This window comes from Lampris incognitus, chromosome 2 (assembly GCF_029633865.1).
Source record: "Lampris incognitus isolate fLamInc1 chromosome 2, fLamInc1.hap2, whole genome shotgun sequence".
Classification (NCBI taxonomy): Eukaryota; Metazoa; Chordata; class Actinopteri; order Lampriformes; family Lampridae; genus Lampris; species Lampris incognitus.
The window spans coordinates 129,662,882-129,684,505 of NC_079212.1; the positions used below are offsets into that span (position 1 = coordinate 129,662,882).

Below are 21,624 nucleotides of genomic sequence, written 5' to 3' on the forward strand. Positions count from 1 at the left end.
TTGCCTAGCTATAAACCGGCCCTTTATGGCAGGAAGAGGTGTGTGTGTGGGTGTGTGTGTGTGTGTCTGGCTCTTCTCTGACTTGCAGGTTATTATTTGACTAGTTTTATGATGCACCGAAATGGACCACATTAAAGGGCCTCTGTCTCCCATATGGACTCCAGAGGGCTCATCTCTGACATCACTTCACACTTCCACCACGCAAAGTTCACAATGCCTTTATCAGTGATCGAGATGGTGAAGATAAGGATAATTTTGTCCGTCTCCATTTTTCTCTCTTTCTCTCTCTACCTCTTTCTTCACTCTCTCTCCCTCACACACATAAACTGTATTGACTTGCAAGCACAGTGTCATAAGTTATGACATCATCACTCTACTCCCACAGCACCCACATCGCAACTATATTTTTAAAGCTTTTTGATTAGTTTTATATGTCAGGGTAGCTGCATTATCTAGCTGTGATGCTGTGATGCAGTGGTTGGCTTTTAGCCTTCATCCTTTTGGGACAATATGTTTAGTCAGACAGGCCATTTATGGGTTCATCACAGCATCCGTTAGTGCCTTGTCTGCCAGACAGGCAAGGCTGAGGCTAATGTTATTTCAGGTGACCCTTTGCCGCTCAGCCCTATGCAGACCTATGCCGTTTGTCGCTTAATCTGTATAATAGAGAGAATAGAGAATGGCTTCAGGGCAACAGGTGATAGGATGTTTCTTTCCATTAGATTAGATTAGTCTTTTTTGTGACTGAAAGGACATCAGAGAATTTCATTCTGTTGTAATGATATGACACCATTGTGGTGCTGACCTGTCATCTTGTGTCCGGCATGGAAAGGGAGCCAGTTCTTCCTGATGCATGGCAATTTCTCACCGACTGTGGCACGTGCTTGTAGATTTTTTTTGGGGGGGGGGTCAAGGAGTTGCAGATGAGACTATCAACTAATCTGTATGTCTGTATTCCAGGTAATTCTCACCCTAGCTGCCCTCATTTTATGGGCATCTTGATATGATGGTTATGCTGATCTTTGTGGTCGCTGATGGATAGCAGCTACCTTGAACAACACAGTTGCAGGGTATTGGTGAAGAGGTTTTTTTTCCCCCCTTTTTCTCCCCAATTATACCCGGCCAATCATACCACTCTTCTGAGCCATCCCAGTTGCTGCTCCATCCCCTTTGCCGATCCGGGGGGGGGGGGGGCTGCAGACTACCACATGCCTCCTCCGATACATGTGGAGTTGCCAGCCGCTTCTTTTCACCTGACAATGAGGAGTTTCGGCAGGGGGATGTAGCGCGTTGGAGGATCATGCTATTCCCCCCAGTTCCCCCTCCCCCAGAACAGGTGCCCCGACCGACCAGAGGAGGTGCTAGTGCAGCGACCAGGACACATACCCACGGCAATTGTGTCTGTAGGGACGCCCAACCAAGCCGGAGGTAACATGTGGACTCAAACCAGTGATCCCCATGTTGGTAGGTAGGCAAGGGAATAGACCGCCACCCCACCCGGACGCTCTTATTGGTAAAGAGTTAATGAGAATTGTTTGGCGTAAGATTTAACTGTTAAGTCTGTGGTTTGTGTTTACATATACTTTTTAGTACTGGTCACCCTTTACTTTTCTACCTGGAGGACTTGAACTTCCGTTACATTTCTGTGCTGGTATTGAGCCTGGAAGCGTGTGCGACAGCCCTCAAATCCGGAGGATGGCAGCAGCCAGAATGAAAACTCAATGCGGAAAATTGGTATTTGGCTCAACATGGTGATCCTTAAATTATTGCCCCTTTCATTCCTTTTCTGGTCAAGCATTCAGCTGGGAATGTTAATTTTAATGCTGCTGACTAATGTCGAACAGCCATGCCCGTTTGGATAAACAGGCACATCAGCCTCACCATGCAGCAGAATGCCCTGCTTGAAGTGCTTTGTTTGTGTTTGTCTCCACATGGATCGAGGTGGTGGAGAAAACTCGGATAAACTGTGTGGTGCGTTTGCCCGTTTCCTCTTTGTGTGGCTGTTGTAGAGCTTGACATGTCACTCAGAGAGCTTACGTTTGATTCTGCCGCTCGTAGCACATGTAGTCCTCTCCCCCCGCGAGACATTTTAACACTCTTTAATGGTTTCGAAGCTTATCTCGGGGCAGCAAATTCTTCGGAAATGGCATTATTGTGAGGTAGCCTCTGGAAAGCATTAGCCACAGTCACTGGTGGCATTACCCAACCCCCTTCCACAAGGATAGGAGGGTGGGTTGGGGGAAGGGAAATGAGCATTATCAGCAGCACCTCCATACAGTAGGTGTTAAAACGCTGTGACACTTATCTCATCTGATAGGCAAGAACACGTTTCTGGCTGAATGAGGCGCAGAGAAAAAGACACGGTTGTGTAAACACAACCCTTCCCCTTTGCTACAGCTGAAAAGACTGGGAAACAAAACACACATGCTTGTGTACACACACACACACACACATATATGCATGCACGCGCGCAGCACATATGCGCGTGCACACACACACACACACACACACACACACACACACACACACACACACAGGACCAGTTTTGTTTGTTGCTGTGGCTTTTAGCACAAGTATGGCAAGTTTTTCTCTCAAGTGTGACTTTTTGTTCCCTTTGTTGTGCCTGTTGTTGTCTTGCTTTGTGCGTCATTTCAGATTTTGAAAGACTGTAGGCCTGCACACAGACCATTTCTTCCCCTGTTCACATGCAAAGAGGTTTTAAACGCTCCTTAAAACACCAAAGGGTCCAGCGCTCCTGTCTATGGTGGGGTCCACTGGTTTGGCTTCTTTTGGAAGAATCACTAAAAAGAATCTCTTCTTCTAGTGATTTCCTTACCTGGATTATCGAGCGTGCAGAAATGCTTCTTTAAGACTTTTTTCTTTTTGCATGGGTCAGTGTAAAAACTGCAGATGGCTCTACCAGATGACAGCACTCTTCTGTGCTGAGCACTTCCCATGTGTCTTGGCTGAATATGTGTACCTCCAGGCAGCCCTTCAGAAAAACCCTGTGATTTCTCACTTAGCTTCACCACAATGAGGTAATTGCCTCCCATTGCAGGGGATGACGCTGTAGTGATTGGGACACCATAGGGCGGCAAGTGCCCCAGTAAGTGATCATAACACAGACACGCCTCCCTGTCGGAGTTCTGCCTAGAGGCAGACACATGCTTTGCTATTAGCTTGTTACACACACACACATACACAGGGAGAGTTAGGCCATCATTATCTGCAGTCAAACACACAAGAAGTGAAAGGGGAAGCGGTGGAGAAAATTTGTGATAGAGACGGAGACTCTGCCCCATACTAATCTGGCGAAATGTGAAAACGCCGTTTTCATGGCGAAAATGGGTCGAAAGATTTCCGTCCATTGGCGTTTTCCAACCATTTTCAGAAAGTTTGCCATCTCTTCCATTGGGCCGTCTCTTCCATCCAAAATACAACACATGACCGGTGTTTTCACATTCATCCTCTTTGGCGAGCCTTTTCAAAAAAAGCTCTGTTTTCGGTATTTGAAAATTGTGGCTTAGTGTTGACGGAAGGCCAAATTGGAGAGAAAATGATGCCTTTTCGGATTTGATTTTAACAAGTTGATGGGAAAAACTCAATGTAAACCTTCTTAACAGATTCTGGGATGTTAGGCAAGAGGTGGATTTCCTCTGTGGTGCAAACCCCAGTCTCCCTCTCACACCCTTTTTCCAAGCTTGCTCAAGGCCTACATTCTTGTCTGCCTTCTTAGATTCTAATTTTTATTGTCGGCCAAATAGCCTGAGTTTGCATAGACAAGGTATTGGACAAATGATGTCACGGTCCGGCTCGACTTTCCCCCATTGTCATCACCCAGCAGCAGTCCTCTGAGGCCACAGCAGGCTGCCTGACAAGATTAGTCAAGAGGCTGAGGAATGTGGTGCGTCAGGTAAATGTGTCCCCAGTCTCTGGGAACGAGTGGGCATCTCTCGATAAGCCTGTGAAACATTCCTCGGCCATCGCCAGCGTCTGGACCGAGGGCTGGGAGGCAGGCAGCTTGACTCTGTGGGCTCTCTTTGTCTCCCTCAGCACACATACATACACAGACACTGGTCTCACTGAGCCCTCCGTACTGACGTACTAAGAGGCTGAAGGGGGAGTAAGAGTGTGCGTATGTTGGGGATGCTGTATGTGTGTGTGTTTGAAAGAAAATATTTGTTCCTGAGTGAGATTAATTTAATTCATATAGTGTGGGAAGCTTTATCTGAAATGCAGATGGGTGTTAAGCGCACAAACACACATACACTGGCAGCGGTAACATTATATCACTTGACAAATCATTCTCTGATAAGCTTCTGTGGAAGTAAAGTGCCCGCTATTAAATACGCTGTTAGTGTAAAGTGCAAATTGACTGCTTCACAGATAAATGGCCTATGGACTGTCTTAGGTAAGCGAGCCAGGAGGGAGACAAAGTGTATCGAAAATATTGATTAGGCCCTCCGCGAGGCCAGCTAAGTAGATGTGCTGTAGTGTTTTCAGACAAACTTGATGAAGGCAAGCAAGACTATAGGTGTAATGGAAAAGTAAAGTTGGGCGGTTTACCGAAATGACTTATTATCGATACGGATCTTCGGCTGAGCCAGTAGAGCTGCATGAAAAATAAAGCATGGACCCTTTGCTTACATTGTATTTGCACTGCGAATGCTCCCTTTACCGTTTATATGCTGTTAAGCCATGATTTTAATCAGCTTTGTATTAACATCTGCTTTTCTACTCTTTCAGAAATCTCGGCCACAACAAGCTGACAACCATCAACACTGAAGTCTTTGCTGGTCTCCCCAACTTACGAGAGCTGTAAGTAGTCCACCATGTTCACTCACAGAAGCGCCCCCCCCCCCCCCCCGCAATGCAACTGTGGCTGTCTGTCTTGCACGTTCAATGTATGTCACAGTACAGCGGGAAGAGAGTAAAGTCTTGACACAACTTCCTTGTCACACTGTATGGGGTTGAAGTGAGACTACTGTCACGTTGTACAAACAGTGAGGCTACAACCCATCCTGGCCGACAGCAAGTCGACCATACCCATCGCAAGAAGGCGATGCGGATGCAGTACTTTTTATCGTCACATCCCCTGCCACACTGTATATATGATAATAGCTGAACTTTAATATTTACTTATTTTATTTATCACCCCCCCCCCCGTTTTTCTCCCCAATTGTATTCGGCCACTTACCCCACTCTTCCGAGCCGTCCCGGTCTCTGCTCCACCCCCTCTGCTGAGCCCTGGAAGGCTGCAAACTACCACATGCCTCCTCCAATACATGTGGAGTCACCAGCCGCTTCTTTTCACCTGACAGTGAGGAGTTTCACCAGGGTGACACTCCAGGGTGGCACTTGGGAGGATCATGCTATTCCCCCCCAGTTCCCCTTCCCCCCTGAACAGGTGCCCTGACCGACCAGGGGAGGTGCTAGTGCAGTGAACAGGGCACATACCCACATCTGGCTTCCCACCTGCAGACACGGTCGATTGTGTCTGTAGGGACGCTCGACCACGCCGGAGGTAACATGGGGATTTCAACCAGCGAGCCCCATGTTAATTCAGAATTCAGGGGGCAACGGAATAGACCGCTACACTACCCGGACGCCCCTAATAGCTGAACTTTTCTGACACTTCTAGAACTCTGTTAGAGCCAATGACGGCTCTATTACTGTTTTCCTTAACCCTGTAACACTGAACGACCTAAGACAGCCGACTCCCATCCACAACGTCAGGGATATTTTGTCTGAGATGTCTAATGATGGCCAATATCGCACAATGTGTGGGGGCTTAACTCAGAGGAGATAAAAACGCACACACAAACTTCTCATCACAGAGAAAGTAGATCATCAAGCACTAGGACACTTGGGGAAGAGTGCCTTGGAGATAGTAGTCACTGGAAAACTCATCACATTTACTAACTGGCACATTTCATCGCCGTGTTTGTGTCCGTTATATGCCTCTATATTTTTTAGTGATGTAACGGAATATAGTTGATCCATACGGATCGCCCCCTACAGTTCGGCATGCATGTTAACCGTGGATTAATTGCAAGCATTTTTTGGGGGGGGGGGGGGGTTTCCTTTTCCTCCCTTTTTCTACCCAATTGTGTCTGGCCAATTACCCCACTCATCTGAGCCATCCCGGTCGCTGCTCCACCCCCTCTGCCGATCACGGGAGGGCTGCAGACTACCACATGCCTCCTCCGATACATGTGGTCGCCAGCCGCTTCTTTTCACTTGACAGTGAGGAGTTTCACCAGGGGTATGTATCGCATGGGAGGATCCCGCTATTCCCCTCAGTTCCCCCTCCCCCCCGAACAGGCACCCCGATCAACCAGAGGAGGCGCTAGTGTAGCGACCAGGACACATACCTACATCCGGCTTCCTACCCGCAAACACAGCCAATAGGTTATTTGCATAAGACGTCATGAACTACAGATGGAGGGCAGGAAGTGATTTTCTACCTAGGAAGCACTATCACAAACTTTTGAAATGCCTATGTTTGGCATCATTAACTGAGAAACCACAAGGAGTTTTTATTGAGTACCAAAAGTTGTTGTTCATGAGGGGGGGAAAATGCAAGAAATTGACCGAAAACACCGGAAAAATGGCTTGCGAACCGTCGTCTGCGGTCGGGAGGAGCGGAGTCGGATAACGCGCGTGTGTGCAGTGACCACTTCATCAGAAAAATCACTCTTCATAACATGAGGATCATGTCCAACATATCTTACTTTGTTTTTACCTTTCTCTCATAATATCGTCTAAACTAGCAAAGTTCGGGCTAAACTAGCTCCATCTCGTCCATTCTGCTTTTCACTTCCTGCCCTCCATCTGACTCTCGCGCATCATCAGAATCACGTGACTGCAAACAAGCTGTTGTGTCCTTAGGACGCCTGACCAAGCCGGCGGTAACACGGGGGTTCGAACCAGTGATCCCCATATTGGTAGGCAATGGAATAGACAGCTGTGCTACCCAGACGCCCTTAGTTGAAAAATTTAACCATTCATCCATCCATTATCCAGAGTGTTTATCCTGCTCTCAGGGTCGCAGGGATGCTGGAGCCTATCCCAGCAGTCATCATAGTTAAATACAGTTTTACTGCTGCTGTTACTTTTTAAAGTAATAATTTGCCAGCTCTCGATGAAACAGATGCGTGCTGTGTTTTACGCTGAAGTGCAATGATTGGTTGATAATGCAAAAAAAGCCGTTGTGTGTTCACCTGAAGAGGGCAAGTTGAATCCCAACGAATCAATCAGGGATGCTTGCGCTGCAAAAAGTGCAGCATGGCTAGCGGAGGAGCAGAAGAACTTGAAAAGCCTCCCGCATCATTTAAAGGATGAATGTATCGTGCATCACATTGCACTCTAATTTAACAATTGAGCATTGAATATCTTATATATTTTAAGATTTTACTTAAACATTGGACATCTTGAATGTTGTTTTCATTTAAGACCATGGGCAAAAGTTCCTTGCTTTAAGTGTTTTACAAAATAAATGTAAAGCAAAGTTACATTTGTCTCCCCCTTTTTTTTTTGCTGATCTGAAAAATGATCCGATCTATGACTCAAAACCATGATACGATCCGAACCGTGAGTTTTATGATCCGTTGCACCCCTAACGTATTTCTTTTTGTGGCATGAGACTGCATTTGTGGTTAATATTTGCAGTAATCCTATGAAAATATACTTTTGTTCGACCCTTCTGGAAGTTTCGTTAGTTAAAGCGAGTAGCTGATGCACCATAAGCCTAAACTCCAGTGTATTTCACCCATTACAAAACTCCCTCAAACGCCCACCAGTGCTCCTCCACATCCCAGCAGCATCCTTGTACGTATTGCTCTGAACTGGCTCCAATTGAGAATAAAGTGGCGTTTTTCTATATTAAGCCTCCCTTCCACCACCCGACACCATGGCCAACGCTGGCCTTGTAAATATTTTATACGGTGAGGAGAGGGCTTGGCTCTGTGTCACTCAGCAATGGCACACGCCACACATACACACCGGCTTACTGGTGATACACACACTGGTGACATCTTTGGCAGGCAATGCCAGCCAGTCATACGCCCGTGGACATCTGTTTTACTCTCATGTTATTTTGGTTTTAATAGGATGACTTGTTACTTTACTTGGCAGTAGATTTCTCAGGTAGCATTCCAAATCCTTGACATTTTTCACTGATTTTATCCTATTGAGCCAAAAGCACTCAGCATCAAAGTCAATACTAGTAATACTCCATTTGTATACACGTGTAAGAATGATCAAAAATAGATAGATACATGATTGAGGGTTCTGGAATAATACTGTCTCATTGTGGTCTGGAGAATCATTGGATCGTTTTGCATCATAAACCTCTTTAAAAATACACATGCAAAGGGCGTCCGGGTAGTGTGGCGGTCTATTCCGTTGCCTACTAACACTGGGATCTCCGGTTTGAATCCCCGTGTTACCTCCGGCTTGGTCGGGTGTCCCTACAGACACAATTGGCCGTGTCTGCAGGTGGGAAGCCGGATGTGGATATGTGTCCCCTGGCGAAACTCCTCACTGTCAGGTGAAAAGAAGTGGCTGGCAACTCCACATGTATTGGAGGAGGCATGTGGTAGTCTGCAGCCCTCCCTGGATCGGCAGGGGGTGTGGAGCAATGAACAGAGCGGTTTGGAAAGAGTGGGGTAATTGGCTGGATACAATTGGGAGAAAAAGGGGGGACCCCCGCCCCCCCCCCAAAAAAAAAAACACGTGCAAAGGTAAACCAAAGTCAAATTAAAAAAACTGAAGCGTGAAAGTGTGACTTCATGTTATGTAGAGCTGGGTATTGTGAATATTTTCCACAGATCATGAAAAAGTCCTGTGCTGTTGTGTCACTTTGGAGTACTACAATGTCACTCACTATGGCATACTACGTAACCATCACATTTCTTTTGTTTCACATTTCATTTGTGTCTCCTTGGTGTGGTTTTGGCCTATGATGAGCTTTTACTTTTGCTTGTCATTTTCAGGAGGCTGGATCACAACGAACTGACCTCCATACCAGATTTAGGAGAGGCTGCCTCCAAGATCGTCTCACTCTACCTGTGAGTATCACCCAACTTAGCCCCTGTCTGTTGACATACTCTTGTCATACCGTTGGCTGATCGGAACTGGTCCTGCAATGTTTTCCTCCCAAATATTTATTTGTTGAATAATCAACCCGTCAGTGTCAGTTCTTGTGTAACCATGTTGCTCAGACTATGAATAAAACAAATGCTACCAGTATTGTTACCAAATAGATATACTTGACTGTGGAATAAATGGTGATCACTGTGTTTTAAGACCTACTCTTGAGGATGTGAGCATGCTGCTACACATAAATAAAAATACTTCTTTGGGATTTTTTTTTATCCAACCGACAGGCCTGTTACTTTTTATTGGAGGGGGGCTTACATGTTTTATATTTAAGCCTACACCAGTCTTTTTTGTTTCATGTAAGTTAAGCCATGACATGGTGTGTTGGTAATACACTGATGAGCCAAAACATTATGACCACCTGCCCAATATGGTGTTGGTCCTCCGTTTACTGCCAAAACAGTGCCGACCCACCGAGCCATGGACTCTACAAGATCCCTGAAAGTGTCCTATCATATCTGGCACCAGAACATTAGCAGTCCTGTAAGTTGTGTGGTGAAGCTGCTTAAGATTGGACTTGTTGGCCCAGCACATCCCACAGATGCTCAGTCGGGTTAAGATCTGGGGAATTTGGAGGCCAGGGCAGCACCATGACCACTTCATCATGTTCCTCAAACCATTGTGGCAGTGCACATTATCCTGCTGAAAGAGGCCACTGCCATCAGGGAGTACCATTGCTATGAAAAAGTATACCTGGTCTGCAACGATGTTTAGCTAGGTGGTACTTGTAAAACTGACATCCACATGAATGGCTGGACCCTGGGTTTCCCAACAGAACATTTCCCAGAGCATCACACTCCCTCCACTGGCTTGTCTTCTTCCCACAGTGCATCCTGGTGCCATCACTTCCCCAGGTAAACGGTGCACACGTACATGGCCATCCAGGTGATCTAAAAGGAAACAGGACTCATTGAACCAGGCGACCTTCTTCCACTGCTCCAAGGTCCAGTTCTGACGCTCATGCCTATTGTAGGCACTTTCGACAGTGGACAGGGGTCATCATGGGCACTCTGATCCATCTGCAGCTATGCAGCCCCATACGCAGCTGGATGCGATGCACTGTGTTGTGACACATTCCTCCTGTAACCATCATTAAAATTTTCTGTGACTTGTGCCACAGTAGATCTTCTATCGGTTCAGACCAGAAGGGATAGCCTTTGTTGCCATTGTGCATCGATGGGCCTTGGGCGCTCAACACCCTGTCGCTGGTTTGTGTTTTGTCCCTCCTTGGACCACTGTCAGGTACTCACCACTGCTGACCGGGAGCACCCCACAAGCCTTGCCGTTTCAGAGATGCTCTGACCCAGTCATCTGGCCATAAATATTTGGCCCTTGTCAAAGTTGCTCAGTTCTTTACTCCTGCCCATTTCTCCTGCATCCAACAGGTGGACTATGAGAACTGATTGTTCGCTTACCATCTCCAGACCTTGACATGTGCCCTTGTTTGGAGATGATCAATGTTCACCTGTGGGTGGTCATAATGTTTTGGCTCATCAGTGTTGATCAGGTGTTGAATCAGAATTTACTAGACATGTCCCGTCTGTAGAGTAGATAAAGTTCCATAAAGTAAAGCAGCCGAGCCTCAGGAGTACTGGTTTATTACTTTTTAATTTGTGTGAATGCCCATCGAGAAAAATCCCAATACGATGGCATCTTAACTAACTGTTCTGCACAAACTGGGACTAATGGAATAGAATCAGATCAACAATTTTCTTTCTGTTTTGCCATTTTTGGCATCAACACAGAGCTCTGTTTAGGGCTGATTACCTTGTGGTCAAGTAACTGGCTAATCTTGTTAGCTGGCCATGCTGTCTTGTGTATGGTTAGCAGTACTGGCTGGTTGGTGTGTAAACTCTGATATAGCTCTATCCTTGTTCCAGTTGTAGTGCTGCCTTTGCTGGCTGCCTGTGCTGGCATCTCGCTCGAAATTTACTGCCCTATTTGGGAAGGGCTTGTGTGTGTGTGTGTGTGTGTGTGTGTGTGTGTGTGTGTGTGTGTGTGTGTGTGTGTGTGTGTGTGTGTGTGTGTGTGTTCACACGAACACGCACCACACATTCGTGCATAACTGTTTGTGTATGCTTATGTATGTCACAGCTGTGTGCCCAGTCGCCCATCGGCGATATCTTTTTTTTCTTTCAAGCATACACACAAACACACACACACAACTGCGATAGTGTCCTGCCTTGTCCGTCTCTGGGTGCCTGTTGTTTTCGACCCCCCCCCCCCCCCCCAGTGTGGCCATGGAACATTCTATCTTCTCACTCAACCAGAAACAAGAAAGTTAAGCCCCCATTGCAAGGGGAGTGCTAACCATCACAAACAGCCTGCGTGTTTGCTTTCACACCTTGCTTGCCTGCCTGCCGACTCTCCGGTTGTAAAGTACTCAGCCGCCGGATTCTGTGCCGTTGCTCATCGCTGTATCATTTTCAGAGGTCTGCTTAGTAAGAGTTATGCCTCAGCCGCTCCCTGTGTGTCATCTGCCTGCTTCTCAAAATTCATCGTCAGCAGTAACGCCAAGATTTAGTCAGAATGCTTTTCTGAGCAGCATCTGTCGATTGGGAAACCGGGATTTGGTCTTGCGACATCGAAAAATCTTTGTCAAAACTGAGCTGGTGCCTTGTGACTAGAATGTTTGATGTAAGAGTTGCTTGTCTTCCCCCCCCCCCTTCTGCCCATTGGACTCTGGTTGGGCCGCCATGACACCTGTTGACCTGGCCTCTGATTCAAAACAGATCACAGCAAGTTCACCTTTATTTGCGCCAACTCTGCAGAGTCGCACCCTCTCCTGTAAATGATTCGGACGTCTTTTTTTGGCATGACTCAACCCTGTTGCTATGGGTAGGCCCGAATGGCTAATAGGAGGAGGGGGCTGCAGTTGGGGATGGGAGGGGTGGTTATATCTTTACAAAGCCGCACAGCTGAAGGCCTGCTGGAACAGTTGCAGCCGCGGCTGTCAATCAGATAGCTTACAGCAAAACGGGTGTCGGGGAGCAGGGGGGGGGCATGAGAGAAAGGTGGGAGGGAGATGGAGGAGAGATGGAGGCGGTCCAGGTCCAGTCAGAGTGATGTCACTGTGGTTGCTGTTGAAAGAGGGAGGGTTTGATAGTTTTGGAGAGGGAGGTGATAGGAGGATTGGGAGAGGCAGCAGAGGGGAGAAAGGGAGGATCGAGGTGCTCTCCAGTTCAAAGTTGCGTTCAGGAGTAAACCCTGTACGTGTATTACACTTTTCCTCCTGTGCCAACCAAGCCGTCTGGCGTGTGTGTGTGTGTGTGTGTGTGTGTGTGTGTGTGTGTGTGCGCCTTGGCAGAGGTAATAGCATGTATGGCAGCACAGTGCAGGCAGGATTCCTGTGTCATTGGTCCGAGAGTGGCTGGAATGTTGTCTGTCTGCAGGCCTGCGTGAGACGGTGGTTCCAGACACACACACACACACACACACACACACACACACACACACACACACACACACACACCATCCTCATTGGCGGTCACTCGAGGTCGAGTATGACCGTCCTCGCTCTGGGTCCTCGGGTGGGTGTAGAGGTCGATCCTAAAGTCTCATAATGGGAGGACGCCTGCGCTTGACACCTTTTTACATGGAGTTGCTGATACTTCTGCAGCCACCACATGGTCCGTGGCAGGGGGTGGCCAGAGTCCATTGGCATGGAGAACCAAGACGATTGGAGACTGCTTCTCAAAATTCTGTTACAGCCTTCATTCACCTTCACTGTCGTTGTGACCTGGAGACATCTTCAGCTAGTTCCGCTGTTGAGGTCTTTGTTGGATCACGGTTCATCTAGAACCTCCCCCTTGACCTGTCCACCTTGGATGACCCTACCAGGAGCCAAGCTCCAGACGGCATAGCTCTTGGGATCATTGGCACATGCAAGCTTCTCCACCTTGGCAAGGTCGCAGTCCAGGAGAAGACACACACACACACACACACACACACACACACACACACACACACACACACACACACACACACACACACACACACACACACACACACACACACACACATAAATATGGACAGACAGACAGCCCTACATCCAGTTGTGAGCCTTTCAGCAGGGTGAAAGCCCATTAAATGTTTGTGCTACTGTGTGACAGTCTATACTGCTTCTGACCTTTATACCTTTTCTAATGTCAGCATATCAGTGAGCTTGCGATGGACTACATTTATCACTAACAGACAGTTGGCAATGAAGCATGTGACTATTCTAAGATGACGTTTCTAGAATTAAACATTGCATATTGTTCAGTCGAATCTGACAATTCTGGGTTGAAATGGAGAGAACTTGAGTTTAACTTTTCCACTTTTCATGGTTTTTTCCCTTGACTCCTGTTACATATTCTCCCCCCCCCCCGTCTCCCTGTCTCTCTTGTCATAGAAGCTTGCAATATCTAGCATTCTTTTTTGTGGGATTCATCAATAAGAGATACACCAAAGATTTAGTAGCTGTAGATGGTCAGTCACAACTCTGCAGTTAAAGATGTTCTTTGGATGGATCAATCTCTGTTCTTCAGTCTGACACCAATAAACCAATAAGAACCCCTTTTTTAAATGAAAATCATCACATCAAAATCAGTTTTACCATAAAACTGAAAAAATAAACCCAAATTATAGATAGAAATATAGATATTTTTAAAAGAACCCAACAAAACATGACCTTATAGCCAACTCCCATAGTCCCACAAGGCACTTGGTCAGCCTGCTGCAATCCCGTAGACACCACTGTGTTGCACGCAGCAGGGTGGCATCAATAAAACCTGCTAGACATTACATGACTTGACATGAGTTCAAGTCTGAGAACATGTCACAGTTAAGGACGGCAGCTCGCTGGTCTTTCCTTCGTCCTGGAGGGTGTTTACATTTGACCAGTGGAAATCGCTGAGAGACAAATGGCCTGACTCCCGTGAATCCACACCTCATGATGTGCTGTGAGAAATACCGTGAGGTCGCCTATTTCAGGTAGCCAGTCAACATGCAGCATGCCAGAATAAGAAAGGAAACACCATGTGATAGTTTAAAACAAAACATCAAAAACATAGATTATAGATAAATCACAGTGGATGACATGTTGAAGAGACCACTGCCAGTCCAGGCCTCTCCTCCACCAGGACATCCAAATTACCCTTTTTTTATTTATTTTGGCTTCCATTGCTCTTCCCTGCGCAGTGTTCGTAGTGAGAGCAAAAGACCTCCGACTTTAACTGGCATTTCACTTCAACCGGGGAGCTTGTTAGCCATTTACTTTCTCGGACACGAGAGCACCGCCCCTGAGACCGGCAAGAAGGGCGCTAAAATCAAGCCGCGGGGCGTGTCGCGCTACGCGACTGTCTGTCAAGGTAGCGTCCTGTGACTGCCCTAAAAACTCTGACTATACAACTATTTAGTTGTACAATAGATTATACACATATTCAGTTCACATGAGACTATTGACAGATAGTCTCATGTGAACCTAGCTTGAAGTTAAAAAAACGTTTTCAAGAAAGATGGCATCAAAGTGACAGCAGAGCGGCGCAAACCTCCCACCGGTGCTCACGTTGTGCTCCGTCATTATCAAAGAGAGCGGTTAAAACAGCTCTGGATGGACATCATTCGGCCCATGGCATGGTTTGATCTTGGAATAATTCTTCTTTTGTCCCAGCGGCCATCTTCAAACACAGACCGGAGGGGATGTGGGAGCGGAACAATTGGCCCCAAAGATCACATTGGAAATGGGAGAATGGGTCCGCCAGTGTAAACCGCTGATGTGCTCTTCGTGCTTCAAAAGAGGTGCCAAAATGAGCGTCGCTCTCGATAATCAGATGGCCGGTGGGTGAGAGGGGTGGGTTAACTAGATTTGGAATTAAGTGGGATTGGGGCAAATAAGACCCTCGACCATCAAAGAGCCGCGAGAGGGAATCAAACTCTCTTTAGCAGAAATGTCAATGTCGGTGTGATAATGACAGTTTTTATAAATGCTGCTTGTGTGTGTGTGTGTGTGTGTGTGTGTGTGTGCGTGTGAGAGAGAGAGAGAGAGTGAGAGAGAGAGAGAGTGTGTGTGTGTGTGTGGACCTCAAACATGCTCAGAGCTGACTCTTGTCTCACACAGCTGGGCTCTGAGTGTGGGAGGGAGACGGGGCTTTTGGAAAGCGAGTGAGGGAATAAAAGGAGAGAGAATTTGGCCTAAGTGGACCGGTCATAGAAAAAGAGAACATAGAGAAAGAAAAAAAAGTGAGGGGCCAACCTATCCCACTAGTTTGAGACAGATCTGTTTTTCCCAGCAGAGGGTCACCAGCTGTTGACCCTACCTCACCCCCCCCTTCTCTCTCTCTTTGCTCCCTCGCTCCCTCCCATGAAGGAGAAGTGCCTCTGATCACAAGTTTTCACTGTGTGTGTGTGTGTGTGTGTGTGTGTGTGTGTGTGTGTGTGTGTGTGTGTGTGTTTGCCTACGACTCATCCTTAACTATTTCCGCTGCTGTTTATTCAGGTGGGCCACTGCATTGTGACCCCTCCTCACAGACACTCAGTAGAGAGAGAGAGAGAGAGAGAGAGAGAGTCTTTGTGTGCATGTGTGCTCGTCCATCTACTGGGTGAGGGCTGGAAAGGAAGGAGTGGCTGACCTTGTTTTGATGGAGTTTGACTGGTGTTACACCTGCTCACGCTAACACACACACACACACACACACACACACACACACACACACACACACACACACGTGCTTACACAGTCAAGACAACCAATGAATGTGTGAGGCTGGAGATGAATACTGATTGAGGTCAAGTTTGGTCGATTGCATACGTTTCGGATTAAAATGTTGTTACTCTTTGATTGTCCAAAAAACATTTGGCCGAAGTCTCTTTGTTCTCAGAAGGTCAAAGACCTTGGACACTGGCCTTGGATGCAGGCAGGTCCTGGCATGTGTTGCGTGTTTGTGTGTGAGAGGTTAGCAATGCTAGCCATAGTGTCAGCAGTGCTGCCAGCACCCTAACATAAATATGTCATACGAGTCACCCACCCAGTTTTCATGCATACATATGGAAACACACACACACACACACACACACACGCACACACACACACACACACACACACACACGCATACACACGTAGATCGTAGGCTAAACCAGAACCAGCCGTAATCCCAGACGGATGTCAATCAGTGTTTGCTTTAGTGTGTGTGTGCTGGGGATGTTTTGCGTGTGTATTTGTGTGACTCTTATGTGCAGAATAAAGTAGGGTGGTATATCTTAAAGTCTTGTGGAGGCCATGAGGGCATCTGTCTGCTCCTCCCGTGTGTCTCACTGTATGGACACACATTTATCTCCTCCTGAATTTATGTGCACGTCCCTGTGTCTTCAACTGGCCGCTGTTCTTTCAAGGTAAATAGAGGGAAGTGACTGGGATTCTCTCTCTCTTCTCTCTCTCTCTCTCTCTCTCTCTCTCTCTCTCTCTCTCTCTCTCTCTCTCTCTCTCTCTCTCTCTCTCTCTCTCTCTCTCTCTCTCTCTCTCTCTCTCTCTCTGTCATTCTTTTCCTTATTTTCTCTGTATGGAATGAGTCCTGCACCTCAAAATAGCTCACCACAGATGTTGAGGGAACTCGGTGACAGAGGAGGGGGGTCTGGGGAGGCTGTGACCCTCCATTCCCCACACACACAACCCCAGGGTAGGGTAGGGTAGGGCCGGGGGGGGAGTGAGGTCCTTTTTGTTTCAAACTGTCCAATCTTTTCTCAGGCTTCTTGCAAGCCCAAGCTAACAAGGCCTGTCAGACGAGGGCGGCTGCGTCTCAAAATACCATTCTCGTGTGGGATCTATCCTCATTTAGACTCCTAAAAGAGGAGTGAACAAGCTGAGGGGATACTGTACTCTAGTGGAAACTGTTTATAGTGGTCGCATACATCCAGGCTGATATGATCACTATAAGCAGCCAATCACTTTGTTTGATGTCGCGTTTTTATTTTCCAGATGACCACGTTATTGATATATGTACACTTATTAAATAAATGTAATGTAATGAAATAGACAACTTCTCTATTTTACTGGATTTTAATTGCATGACAGTAGCCCACTTTAACAATACATCAGATCCTTCATACAGGAATTTAGATTATAGGTTACAGTAACATTGCTTATTGTTGCCGAAAGTACATTTTTAATAACAATACATTGCGGCCTAAAAGTGAAAGTTAGCCTATGCCACTTTCGGCTGTCTGGTGATTTTAGAGGTTGATTTTCGTAGCCAAGATGGTGCCATTCAGTATCGTGGGAGTAAGCGAAAAAATTATTAAACATTTTAAAAGCTCCATAGGGAAGACTAGTACTAAAATGAATAATTATTTAAAAAGAAGATGACCTCAGAACTTAACAGATAGAAACGTTTTTCTTTTCTTTCTTTATTTCTTTCTTTCTTTTTTTTGGACCCCCCCCCCCCTTTTCTCCCCAATCGTACCCGGCCAATTACCTCACTCTTCTGAGCCATCCCGATAGCTGCTCCACCCCCTCTGCCGATCCGGGGAAGCGCTGCAGACTACCACGTGCATCCTCTGATACATGTAGAGTCGCCAGCAGCTTCTTTTCACCTGACAGTGAGGAGTTTCACCGGGGGGGGGGGGGATGTAGCACATGAGAGAATCAGGCTATTCCCCCCAGTTCCCCCTGAACAGGCGCCCCGATCAACCAGAGGAGGCGCTAGTGCGGCGACCAGGACACATACCCACATCCGGCTTCCCACCCGCAGACACGGCCAATTGTGTCTGTAGGGACGCCCGACCAAGCCAGAGATAACATGGGGATTCAATTTGGCGATCCCCATGTTGGTAGGCAATAAAAGTTTAAAAAAAATTCCCCCTAAAAGTTATATTGATGATTCATTTCTAATTTTAATGATTTTTTACGGTCTGTAAAAACTTGCTGTATTTATGAAATGAAATTGACGTTGGGTCTCAAAAGTAAAAATGTGAAGGATTGCTTTACAATGGATCTGGTAGAGAAGTTGATAAACTAGATAGTGTTCATGAATACTTCCTGTTAAAGTACAAAAGTGCTTCACACTACAATGGTGGTGTAAATAAGAATGTCATGGAAAATTGTTTGCTACACGCAGTACGACCTTTGCCAGTTACAACAGGGGAGAAGGAAGACGCAGGAAGATGCCCATGCCCGAGGGGTGTTTTTGGGGGGAGTGTTGTGTCAACATTGCTTACCTCCAAAGTTACCTACAGTAGCAGAAATATTACCTTCTTTAACATTAGATTTCCTGAAATACCTTGTTTTTAAAATCTCTGTTTTTTTTTCTTCAAATTTCACATGTATGAAAGACTCAAAATGATCACTTTAAGCGGTTTGTTAGAGCAGAATAACCAGACTGTTTAAACAGTGTTAGCATTGGAATGATCCCATAGTCTTGATCACTACAACCTGTTTCCACTGTATGTGTTTGTGAGTGCCCAATGTCATTAGACTGTGGGTTTGCATTTTTACCATATCAGTTGAACATCGAAATCTGACTGATCCTCTATGCTTATCAGTAAGTAGTGTCCTGGCCTGAACTTGCTTCTTCTGAAAAATATGCTCCAATCCATGGAACTCAAGGCAATTGTGATATTGGGAAAAGTTTACTAAGACAGTTGAAACAGTGTTGAGTAGTTCTCCCCCATCATCCTAGTGAGATCTGGAGCTTGATAAAGACCATACCCTCTTGAGAGTCATAGCAGGCATCACTACAATTCCTCTCGCTCTCAAATACTTTCTAAATCCCCCTGAAATGGCCACGGGTGATCAATGATGCTCCATTCACCTGGAAGATTCTGTGCCCATGCTGTGATGAGAAATGGCACAGGTGCTCTTTTAAGTGTTTGGAGAGGCCTAGTCTCTGTTTGGAAACTCTTAAAGAACACATTTGTTGGTGGAGGGTAGACCACTTAGTTTTGTGTACTTATCTTTTTCATTCCTGTGTGGGCTTGGTTAAAAAAAAAAAACAACAGTTTTTCAGTGCATATCCTCCTGGAATGGCAGGTGTTGAGGTTGAGTGTGGATATTTCTTGTTATCTGGACCTGTATTGCAGTTTGTTCTCAAAAGGACAGAGCTTTACGGCGTGGTAACAGGATTTTTGGTTTCAGTTCATATAGTCACGTGTGTTATCTCTTTTTCAGACATCATAACAAGATACGCAGCATAGACAGCAGACGGACCAGAGAGCTTATGGCTGTGGAAACCTTGGACCTCAGCAACAATGACATCACTGATCTCCGAGGGCACTGCTTCCCTGCAGGCCTTCAAATCAAAGACCTGTAAGTACAAGCTCAGTGTAATACCATGGCCACATTAACATAGAAAAAAAATGCCTGTTGGTACTTGCAACATCTGCAGTTCTTACCCAGCTTAATTCTGTCCTTCCTTCCTTCCCTCTGTGCTATCTTCCTTCCATTCATTCCTCTTATATTCCTTCTCCTTTCTTCCTTTCTCATTTCCATCCCCTCACCTTTTCGCGATCGTTTATCGTAACCTATTCCATTTCAGTTCCTCTACAACACCATGTGTTGTGTCTCTGTTTCAGCTACCTGAGTAACAACAAGATCAGCATTTTGGAGCCTGGTGCCCTGAACCATCTTGGTCCAACGTTACAGGTCCTCAGACTGAGTCGAAACCGCATCAGTCAGGTCCCTGTAAAAGCCTTCAAGCTGCCGAAGCTCACGCAGCTGTGAGTACCACTGGATTTCAGCAACTTAGTAAAATAGTTACCAAGCTGTATTTGGCTGAAAAGAGACAGTTCACAGAGCCAAGAATTTAGCAGATGTTTAATGTCCTTTTTCCTCTGCATGGTACTGCCTCCGCTTGACTTGCTTTTTTTGTGGTTTTCCGTTGGGCATAAGTTGGGGATAGTACCTGGTACTTTTTTTAGTACCACCTCCGTCGAAGTTCCAAACAAGCTGAGCTGATGCTAAAATGTGTCGTGAAAACACTGCAGACCACTGATTGGTCAGAGAGAAATTGAACAGCTCTGTTTACAACCAAGAAATGCCAAAGGCAGACTCGTGAAACTTGTATCATATTTGATAATCTATCCAAGTAGAAATTAATTTTTTCAGCGACTCTTCCTAGTTACACTATTATTGTTCATGTGAAGCAGCCATTTCAAGTTGGTCTTGTTGCTTTTTTGAAAGTGAAACACTTGTGTGGGGCGCTGGTAGAGAAGGGAGGAAAAATTCACCCATGCAGCTGGTGAGACTTTGCTGTGAGAGGGTATTTATTATCTGCAGTGGAAAACGCAATCCAGAAAAGTAAAGTGATTAGAGTCAAGTCGAATTGAGCTGCTACCATGCGGTGGAAAAGGGGCATAATAGGATGTGTTTCATTGAATCCACCTGAAAAATGGATGGGACTCTGTCTCCTAGTTTAGGCTTTGGGTAACAATGCCGTCTACAGAGTGAAGAATTAAGTCTGGAGGAAGATGAGGTGGTGATGTCTGTTGATCTAGCTTTGTGTGTTTAACATTTGGAACCCTGTGGGTTAGCATGAGCAAGATCATGGAGGGCTGAACACAAGTAAACATCAGAGCCATAAAATTGCTGATTTATAGCCTTCCTCCATGTCCCAGAAGCAAGATAGAGCCATGCTCCATTATGTTTTAAGTATTGCCCTCCAGCATAGCAAAGAGACAGACCCATCCATTGCTCAACACCTCCATTCTGTGGCAAAGGAGACACATGTAATGGGATTCTCTCCCTTTGTGGCTCCAGTGGTTTTCCCCAGGTGCCTATTGTTGAACAGGTGGCCCCGGTGACACTGTATCTCCACATGCTAGTGGCTATACATATCAGACACAAAAGTATGGATGTTTATGCTTATGTGCTAGGGGCTATCACACCCTTCACATACACATGCCAGGTGGACAAATTCATCATTACATGTAAAGATGGCTTTTCGATAAGATAGACAGGAAGAACTGCCCCCCCCCGTCTCATACAACTTCTCGTCATCTTAAACATCCGCTCAGAACAACTCACACATGTTATTTTTTAAACTAAAATAATCACATGTATAGCCACTGTTCACATCAAGACATTTTGCTTAGCTTGAGCTGTTCTTTCACAGCTCCAAGCATTACCCAAAACATTGATATTTTTTTTTCAATCGTATTTCTCGTGGTTGTTTGCTCTTCCAGTCTATTATGCTGAAGATATATGAAGCTTTGTAATGGCAGGGTCATAGCTTGACCCTCATTCACAAACTGATTACTGCAGCTACACAGGGTTTGCCACAGGTGGAAGAGATAGCACAGAGGGAAAACCTGTCAAGCTAGTGGTTTGTCTGGGGCAAAACACTCCAGCTGAAGCGTTTAAGCTATAGGATTCGTTGGGTTTGACTTCGGTGTGATGGATGCACCTTAAGCATGAAGGTATGGCATTCTACATGCAAAAAGAAGAAAAATGTTTTTCTGCTGTAAAACATGGGGCTTTTAGATAGGCTAGAC

The 21,624-nt window shown here is 46.0% G+C and overlaps 1 protein-coding gene across 1 annotated transcript in view; it reads left to right on the forward strand.

Annotated features, from left to right (window-relative positions):
* The window catches only part of lrig1 (leucine-rich repeats and immunoglobulin-like domains 1), a 58,261-nt gene that overhangs the window by 12,106 nt on the left and 24,531 nt on the right, over positions 1-21,624 (forward strand). Inside the window, exons 2-5 of the mRNA XM_056272970.1 lie at positions 4,747-4,818; positions 8,997-9,071; positions 19,304-19,441; positions 19,708-19,851. Of these exons, the coding sequence (XP_056128945.1) occupies positions 4,747-4,818; positions 8,997-9,071; positions 19,304-19,441; positions 19,708-19,851 (429 nt within the window). The remainder of the gene's footprint in view (positions 1-4,746; positions 4,819-8,996; positions 9,072-19,303; positions 19,442-19,707; positions 19,852-21,624) is intronic.